The sequence below is a fragment of the Lepidochelys kempii genome, chromosome 18 (assembly GCF_965140265.1).
Source record: "Lepidochelys kempii isolate rLepKem1 chromosome 18, rLepKem1.hap2, whole genome shotgun sequence".
Classification (NCBI taxonomy): domain Eukaryota; kingdom Metazoa; phylum Chordata; order Testudines; family Cheloniidae; genus Lepidochelys; species Lepidochelys kempii.
In genome coordinates this window covers 9371671-9381559 of record NC_133273.1, presented here as the reverse complement: position 1 = coordinate 9381559, position 9889 = coordinate 9371671, and the positions used below count along the sequence as shown (strand labels likewise).

Here is a 9889-nt window from a genome sequence, read left to right as displayed (position 1 = left end):
TGTGTTCTTGTAGGTGAGTCATTTAAATGCAGTCAGAGAGTGAAGAAAGTCTAAATGTTTAGGGACCTGCTACAGCATTTTATCAGGGGGAGTGAAGATTGTTACCACACCATATAAATAAATTGTATAAACCCCACGTGGTTCGTGATTCAGATATAACTTGTTATTCCCAATTGGGTTTATCTGAACATTGAGCTGAGCAGGATCATGGGTTGGTACAGAGGAAAGAGTGCTGTATGCTACAGAAAAGAGGGAGGCAAATCTGAACAAGAACAAAATCTGAGGCCTAGAGAGAAAGCACCTCCAAAATAAACAACACAGAAATATGAAGAGAAGACCAAGGGATCAACCTGTCCGGTAAAGGACCAGAGGATGGTGAAAATGACGAGTTACTTAAGGTAAGAGACAAGTACTTATCCTGGTAGGTTGGGAAATAAAGAGTTGTGTGCATAAGGGCACAAGAGTTTTTCCTCTTTCGTCCAGTACAGCACAAACAGGTGCATTATGTGGGTTTATGCCTCCCTCTCTCTGTGGCCAGTTGGAGACAGACTGTCGTGGTCAGACCATTCCTACAGCCCTCTGTCTCCCCAGCGCATGATGCACACTCCAGTTTTGTGTGGCACTCTGCCTTAACTAATGCACTCCCTCCATCCCAGCAACTAACTGGTCCCTCAGGCCTTCGCTTGGCGGGAGACATCCCTGAAAGGTGCCTTCAGAAAGAATCTCATTTCATTTCAATCATTTTTCTAGCAGCGGAAGAACCCAGTTCTGAAAGCTGAAGTATCTCCAGCTAGGCCAGACCCAGGCTCGCTACAGCACCCATTGGGCAGTGCATCTCCCTCGCCGACATACACAGCCACTCTCCCTCACTGCCAGGATCGAACTCGCTGAGTGAAAGAAAGAAGGTCCTTGTTCAGTTCTCACTCTGCCCAGTCAGACACCACCTGGCCCAAACACTGTCCACGCCAGCCCTCCACATGCACATATGCCAACATTTCCTACTGAATCTCCTGCTGCTATTGGATGCAAGTGGTTTTCAGCCAGCCCCACACCATCCTGTCAGGATCTAGTTGGTCCCTAAGAGGAAAAGTGAGCGTTGCTCATACCTGCCCCCAAATTCTCATAACCCCGCTCAACAATTTACATTTATGCTTTCCAGAGGTCCCAGGTTGGAGCATTTATAGCATCCATCGAATCCCACCCATGTGGAGCAACATCCCTGCCTACTTTCCCCTTGCTACGGGATCCTATCAGCAGCGTGGGGGGTGGGACAGGTTTGCTGTAACTTTCATTTGTTTTTTAAACACCTTCTTATATTTGGTCCAAAGGTCTTTTGGTCCCGAATGACATCACCCTTAGTGATCAGCTTGGTTACTCCTTCTATACAACGTCCACCAAGTTACTACAATAAAAAAGAAGGGGGAAAAATAAAAATATATATTTTACAATGGAAAAAGAAATTCAGCGTTGACTGTGCCAACGACCGAGATCAATGGAAAGTCATTAAGTGTGGGCAGCATGCCAAGCTGACCAGGTGGGCTGGAGGGAGGGCATGAACATTAGGATTAATAAATGTATCCAACCCATTGTCTCTGGCCACAGAAGGAGTCACGGTTAAAGAGGCTGGGTTGGCGTCTTAGAAGAGTGCTTGGTAAGGAACTGGATACATGGAGAGCCTTCCCCCCTCTTTTCCATCTCCTTCACAGCTTGCGTTGGTGCAGAGTGGTGGGGATTTGGAAAGGAGCGGGGTCTGGGCAGAGGTGGAACCCTGGAAGGCTGCTGGTGGTGTTTTCTCCGGTGGTACCAGGTTGCTGGAGTGGGTTGTTGGCACAGATGGACTCTTCAGTAAGCCTGGCCTGTCTCTACTGGTAGGAGGCCCAGCACAGCTGAATGTTCTCCCAGCTTCATCCTGCGCTGTGTAGACAGGCTGACATTCTTGGCCAAATAGTCGACAGCAGCTGTGGGGGAAAAGGGAGTGGAAAAAAAACACAGCATGAGGATTGGGATTTGGGGGGCATGAGGCATTTTAGGTCCATTTAAAAGAGGATAATAAACAAGCCCTGCCACAAGGGGAATCACTAACAGACAGGCCCAGCCATGGCGGGAGTTGCAGACACATGAGCCCAGCCATAGGGGGGAGTCACAGACCCATGCCCCACCATGGGGAGCAGTCACAGACAGACAGGCCCTGCCACAAGGGGGAGTCACAGACACATGGGCATCACCACAGATAGAGTTGGAGATGTGCATGCCCTGCTGTGGAGAAGGCGGCATCACAGACACAAAGGGGTCCTCTGTGGTGGTTGGGGGAGAGAGACAGACCCCGCCACTAGGTTAGTTACAGATGGACCCGGCCACTGAGGGAGTCACAGACAGGTGGGCCGTGCCGCGGTGGGCAGTCACTGACAGACAGGCCCTGTCGCAGAGAGAGTTGCAGACAGGCTGGCCCCACCATGGGAGGGGAGTCACAGACAGATAGACCCAGGCCCTGCTAGAGCAGCCTGACAGAAGAGGAGGCCCTGCTGGAGCTAAATGCAGTGATTGCCTTCACAGAATTTTGCACACGTTGCTACAGATGTACTCATCTTCCCCAAACCTAGTGAAAATGTCTGGAAAAAACACAAGAATTCCCCATCCCCCATAGACAATGGAATCTCCTGGGGAGCTGCCTAAGGATGAAGGTTGAAGAGGACAACAGCTGGTAAGAGCGCTGGGTGAGCGCAGAGATCTCCATGCTCAACTCCCTGTGTTCCCTCACAGCCACAGAGCCCACCACTGATCTGAGTTACGCTGGTGTAAATTATTTCACTAGTTTCAATGGCGCTAGCCCAGTGTGAGTGAGATTAGAATCTGACCCAGACACCGTATGTTGATACATCTCTGATAGTTTCATTCCTCGCCTCCTTCCTCCCGTTCTGGGAGAAGCCTCTGTTGATCATCATCATGGAAGACACATTGGCAACTCCCGAGGTGATCTGTGGACTCCATATCCCAAGTTGTGACCAAGTTCCAGCTCAACAGACCGCCCCATGGACTGAAGGGGAAGAGGGACAGGGCAGGATGGTGACACCGCTCATTAGCAGACCTTCAGTCAAAAGTCTCTCCCTCTCACTAGCTATAATGTCTCAAATTAGATTAATAAGGAGCTGGCAGGAGACGTACCATCGGTGCCAATGAGTAAACAAATTTCAGCCATCAACATCTTGTCAGATGCCTGCCCCAAAGGGGGTCCCTTCCAGACACAAATTCTTATTAGACTTGTCATATCTATTAGAATTCCTTTCACGCTTCTGCATTCCATCACCGGCATCATTAGCATGGCTCCGGCCTCTGGGAACTGTAAGGACCACATTAATCTGGCACCCCTGCTCCCCACCGGCTGGGACAGAACATGCTGTGTATTGCCTCTGTGTATGAGTGTTCATGGCTTGGGACACGTGAGCGGCAAATGGACTCAGGCACAGGATAAAGTTACATTGAGGTGTGAAGGGCAGCATGAGGCCTGTTAGGGAGTTCAGCCCCTGAGGTGGCCCACCTGCACTGGAGTCTGATGGGACCACAAGACTGGGAAATGGGGGGTGGATTGGGGTGCGCAGAAGATCCCGGAAGAATGAGATTCCCTTGTCCCTAGTTTGCTTGGTCCTAAGGCTTAGCCCTGTATCTTTGTGCTGTGGTGCATGTGTGTTAGGTGACTGTTTACATGTGAGATGGGCTAGTAGACCACATTCATTCCTGACACATGGCCAAATTGCCCACACAATTAAGAGTGCTGTGTGTGTGCGTGGGTGTGTGTGCGTGCGTGTGTTTGTGTCTATGCCTGTGCTGGTTCTGTGCATCCATCCTTATGTATATCCCCACACACGTGCTGACATTTGTGCAAGGCACGGACTCCGACACGTACTTGCGGAGGGAGGAAAAGCAAGGCCAGCTGGGAACGTTAATTCTCCTGGGGAATTAGTACGTTCTGAAGGTTGGTCAGAAGTTGCTCTCCCTGTTTTGGTCATCACTTAGGGATAGAAATGTGGTGGTATTATTATTAAAAACCAGCCAACCAACTAACCAAAGCCACCCATCCGTCTCTTTCTGCGCCTCTGGGAAGGGTTCATGGGAAGTGGGTCATTCCCTGCCAGAAATCAGAGTTGGTTTAATACAGAGTGGAAATCAAAACAAAAAGAAATGCACAGGAGTGTGTGCGAGCGGGTGTGTGTGTGTATATGCCTGGTGCTGACTACCCACAGTTCTCATTGACTATACCAGGTACTGCATGTGCTCAGCATCTCTTAGATAGACAGATAGATCATGTTCTCTCTGGACCTGATCCAAACCCTATTGAAGTCAATGGGCTTTTGAGCAGGCTCTGTACAGGGCATCATATATATATATAGGGATTTTGCAGCTTCAGATGCCTCTGATTTTAACACACATAATGTTGGTTTGTGGCCACAGTTGCCATCCAGCACCCAATTGAAAGGCAGGAGTATTACACAGGGAACAGTTGGGCTTCACTGGCTCATCTGACTGAGAGTGAATCCAGTTCCCAGCAATGGGAAGAAGTGGTGGAGGTTGTCTGTGTGTGTGTGCGTGTGTTAAAAGCTTCTCACCCTACCTTCACCTCGGCAACAGGAAGGGACCCTTTGTGGCTGGCTACCTGAATGTCTCTGGGGAGCGCGGCACATCTGGTCTAACTCTGTCAATCGTACGAGATTTGCTGCTGGGCACAGAATGTTTGGGAGACCGGGTTCTGATTGAAATAAACCGGAAAACGTTCCCACTGCAAACCACGCCCGGTGGATTGAACCGTAAGCTCAAAACCAGACTTTGAAATTGGATGAAAGTCTAAACACTCTGCAGAAAAGAGGGAGACACGAGACAGAAACAAAAAAGGGGAGACAAATAAAAGAATATCAAGGGATTTGAGCGGATGGTTTCATAAACACAGAGAGCCCCGAATAAGAATCCCTGCAGCAAAACAAGACAAGCATTTCTTTCTCTTTTCTCCTGCTTTTTGATCTTTTGTTTGTCTTTTCTCAACTCCTTCTTTTTATTTTAAAATTTTATCCCCCCCCTTTTTTTTTACACACATGGGGTGTGACTAACGTCCTGCCCGAAGGGACCTTTATTGGAAATACATGGTATTGGAATTTGTTTAAGATTTTTATCAATAGCACGTGTGTCCAGCCTTGCATCCAGAAGTGAGGGGAAGGTCAAGGGGTCGCAGATCAAGCTCCCTAAAAACAAAAAGAGGAGGGGCGAGGGGGAAGCAGCTATTGATCCTGTCTGCCGCCACAGCCGGTTCTCATTTAGCCATAGAAGTTAAAGACATTAAAGAGCTGTGACGGAGAGGGGAATAAAAAGCCATGGCCGAATGGAAGGAAAGGTCACCGAGGACAAGCCATGGGCATGCGGGAGAGCTAAGGGAGGAAGAGGATGCACCTTTAACCCATTGCGGGTCACTCTCTCACAACACACACTTATTATTAGTTTAACACCGGCAGGTGAGCCCTCTGCCAGGGTCTCTAGCGTTTTTGTGACCCAGCCATTCTAGAGGTGAAACTGACCCTCCCAACCGCTGTCTTTTGGGCCTGATCCATAGCCCATGGAAAGTTTCCACTTGATTTCAGTGAGCCTTGGCTGAGGTGGCAGACCCTTGGCACCAGCCTCGCCTCAGAGGCAAGTGAGGATGCTCAGAATGCCTTACACAGATTTTGTTGCCAAGGTGAGCCATTCCCCGAGCCCTCAAATGTTGGGGGCTCAAATAAGTCACAGAGGGGTTCAGTTCCAGATCTAAATTTCACAAAAGTTTGACTGTGTTCACACCCAGGATTCTGACTCTGGCCTATCTCTAAGTTTCCTAGAACCAAACCTGGCTGACAAGGTTTTGCCAAATAATCAATCCCCAGTGTTGCCCAGTGAGAGTCACAGATTCCCATACAAAACCTTCTCGAGAGGCTGGCACCCCTCTGCTCCGTACACACACCCCCCCCACACCCCCTTTAAGCATTTTTCTTGACTGAAGCAACAAGTGAGATTTGATGGACCAGGCCTGCCATGGTCACAAGGGAAATGGTGGGCTGGAGGCATAAAAGACCCAGGGGCTGTGAGACACTAAGGTTTGGAACTGGCACCAGGCTTGGAAGGGACACTTCAATTCCACCCGTGCTGGGACTCCTGGATATGATGTCGCCTGTGAAACACACACGTGCTTGGCAATTTCCCCCTGTCAGCATGGATTTCAAAAGCACACACGTGCCTGGCAATTTCCCCGTCAGCATGAATTTTAACATGAGAAGCCCTTTTCCACAGTCAGCAATTTCTGAATGTTGGGAAAGTCATGTTACCTCCATTCATCCAACCCCCCATCCCCATCCTTGAGGTCAAATGGAGGCAATAGCAACAATAATTACTATGCAAATTTGGAAGGGGGTGGCTGCATTCAAAGCACCCGAAAGTCCAGAACCTACCTGCACAACTGTACCTGCTGACATGGCGTGTAACTCCTAACGAAAAGGCTAGAGAAACTCTCTCTCTCTTTCGTTTTTGTTTCTTTGCTGCTTGGATTCTGTTCCCAATAGGGCTGCATGTGTAGTAGCAGAGTGGCCATGTATCCCACCTCCGTGTGTTTGGCATGAGTCTCCTCTGGCTGAGGAAGCCCCAGAGCTGAGAGGGTTTGTCACCTTAAGCATCTATCTTAAAGAGGTGGTGGGGGTGTTGGCAGCTGGGTCAGAACGGAGTGACGGGGACTGTGAATTGTTTGAATGGGATGGTTTTGGCCGCTGAGGATCTGTGGTGTGCATCAAATGTGGTTTTCTAATGACGGACTCACGCTGTGCTGATATCCGCCCTATATTTTTATTGACAGGTTGGGTTGGTGCAGCTGAGCTCAGTCCCTTGGCTAGTGATGTCATGTTAGGCATGTCTAACTCTCCTGGGACAGAAGCAGGGTCACCAGGATGTAGGGTCTTTGAGGGAGCAGAAGTAGGAGATGGGGAAGCAGAGGGATCCTGGAGGTACCCCTCCTTCCCTTACAATATAAATATTTCTATTCAATATCTTTCATTCAGACTTTTCCAATAGATGGCAAGTGAGTGGGGGACCCTGTACAGAGCACGGAGAGAGCGGGATGGTGTCTGTTTGATTAGTCCCTAAAGAATGATTCTCTGTACAAACATCCATGGGAATCCAAGCCAACACCCCATCTGACTGCTGGTTCCTCTACCCCAACTCCCCGCCCCCACCTAACTCTGCTTAAGTCCAGCCGACTTTCTGGTGGGATCGATACTCACTTTGTCCGTACTGTCCGTACTGGTAGCTGGCCACGGGGTCCACGCTATAACCAGTGGTGCTGTAGGTGGGAGGGCAGTAGGACTGCGAGGTGGGGAGGCTGTCAACAGACTTGATGGAGTCGCTCCGCTGGCTGCAGCTGGCAGAGATGGAGTTGGTGGTGTCCAAACCACCGTGGAGGGGAGAGATGGAGAAATCAGCCTGGGGCTGTGGTGGAACGCCGCTCGGGTTGCTTAGGATGCTCATCACCTGGGGAAGCAAAAGGGGAAAGCGTTGTTGATGGGCACATGAAGACAGCACGCTTAGATCCAGCAGGATCTGCCTCCAGGTGGTCTTGTGACAGCCGATATCTATGGTGGCTTTTAAGTCAGTTTACATTTGCCAAACGGTGCCAGATTGAAGACCCTGGAGAATAAAGTCAAATAAAGATAGAATAAAAGTCATGAGATTTCTGCCATCTTGGGCTCCTGTCGGAACCAGATCTGAATAGTAACCTCCCGGTTTCGGATCCAACCCGGAAGAGCAGGCTTTGATCTGGGGATTTGAACTCGCCCACCCCCTATCCAAAAGCACAGGTAAAGGAAAGGGGATTAAATTGCTGGTAGAAGCTCAGCCCATCTCAGGATTATCCTTGGCTGTAAAATGTAATTAAGGCTGCACCTAAACTATCTTACCACTTTGGGACTGTAAGCACAGTTGGTTCATTTTGCAGAGAAAATGCCTGTTAGAAGAGAGGTGTTTGGAAGGCAAACAGGAGCAGGATGGAGCGAGTCAGTTTGCTTATAGGGATAGGAACCGGGGCCCTGATCCTACAAACCCTTGAGCACCTGCTTAACTTTACTACCACACGCAGCCCTATTGAAATCAGTGAGGTTCCTCGTGGTTGTCAAGTGTGTAAGTGTTTGCAGGCCGGGAGCCCTGACCAGGAGCTGAGGGGAGGAGAGGCGCCTTTGACGCAGCTGGGCTGATCTCGTCACCTGTCACTGGGTAAGTGCAGGCTTGCGGCATTTGTGCTGGCTGCTCGCTCGGGGATGGGCAGCGGTCACCTTGGGAGCCAGTGTGGAGCTCGAAAGCAGAAATGTTCAAAATCTCCACATTTAGCATAACCTTATTGACATCAATTAAAGTGGCAAATTGAAAATATTTGCAGCCCAGCAAGAGGCAGAACGAGCCCTTTATCCCCTGCCGGTGGCCTGGGGAGCTATTGTGCAGAGGCTTCATTCTTCGGAATGACACAAGGGGGGATTCCATAGAACAGCTATTTCCCTCTCTACTCAACCCCATCGCCTTCCTCCCCTCCCTGCCCTTGCTAAGTCAGGAGTTTATCCTGAATGATGGGGGGGGGGAGGGGGCGGATTGACATTTGCTTTTTCACCCTCCCCCTCCCCTGGAAGGACTCAGGAGTCCAGCAAAGACCTTTTCCCTGGACGCAGCGTCACCTCCCGACTCGGGCAGGCTGAGTCCCTTCGCGGGGATTTGTCTCAGCGTTGGATTCACAGATCAGCAATGGCTGGAACCCTGAGGAGAAGAAGGTGATGGGGGATTGGAGTGGGTGTCAGCCTATCAGCTGGAAAATCAGTATAACCCCTACCCGGGGGTCTACTGGGCTGGGGGGTTCAGAGTTCCTCCTCTTCCTTGCACATTATTTCAGCCCCAGGCTGTGTGAGCCAGGGCATCACAAAGCCAGCAGCAGTAAGTGCTACATATCCTAAAGCCCTGTACATACTATATGGAGCTGTCCACACTTTAGCTATATGTATCATCAAGAACTTCATTGCCTTTTCCCACAACATTTTTGGAAAGGGATGTAAACCCTCCTGCATCATGGTTTATGCCAGCCTGTAGCTGCTGGGGATTAGCAGGGAAATTTCTCTGAGAGCAGGTTATCCTATAACACTACTGCAGGGTTTCTTGTATCTTTCTCTGAACAAGCTGGTATTGGGGACAGGTTGCTGGACTAGACAGATCGCTGGTCGAACCCAGAATTGCAATTCCTATATTTTTAGGCCTCTGGCTCCAGATGCATACTGCCTCCTTTGATTCCAGGTACAATACAGATAAGGGGGCTCTTCACCCTGGGATCCCAGGGGTTTCTATCATCTTTGCCCCAACGTGAATAGCACAGGGTCCTAACTTCCCCCAGAACTCTAACAGTCTCTGGGAGCTCAGCTGATTTCAGATGACAGGATGGACTAATGCAGTGGTGTCAAACTTCTGTGGTGGAAAGGGCCAAAATCCACTTTAAGTCCTGGACCGGATGCCCAATGGGATCAATCTGGCTTTTAAATGCTAACTAAACTTTTAATTACTATTGGATCCCTCAGTAGAAAAATAAGTGTCCCTTTGGGCCACTACTATTTCTGCCCTTCACTTCTCTTCTTTCCCCACCTCCTTTCGCCCCTTCTTCCTTGTCTTTTTGCGTCTCCTCTGCTCTTCCCTCTATGTTCCCTTACAGCAACACCTGTTTCCAACCTCCTGGGGTTTTTCTCCTACCCCCTTCCACATTCCAGCTGCTGAAATGATCAGCTATGCAATAGTTCATCTTGACGTTTAAGTGCGATCATTTGAGTTTGACATTCTAATGAGATTTATAGGGACTGGGGATTTT

At 49.6% G+C, this 9889-nt stretch overlaps 1 protein-coding gene across 2 annotated transcripts in view; it reads right to left on the bottom strand.

The window, feature by feature from the left end:
- Window positions 1-1372: 1372 nt before the first annotated feature.
- Window positions 1373-9889, bottom strand: part of PAX7 (paired box 7) — a 148938-nt gene continuing 140421 nt past the window's right edge. For both annotated transcript variants that reach the window (XM_073316339.1, XM_073316341.1), the window contains exons 8-9: window positions 7284-7530; window positions 1373-1958 (exon numbers count right to left, since the gene is read on the bottom strand). In XM_073316339.1, the coding sequence (XP_073172440.1) occupies window positions 1843-1958; window positions 7284-7530 (363 nt within the window). In that variant the 3' untranslated portion in view covers window positions 1373-1842. The remainder of the gene's footprint in view (window positions 1959-7283; window positions 7531-9889) is intronic.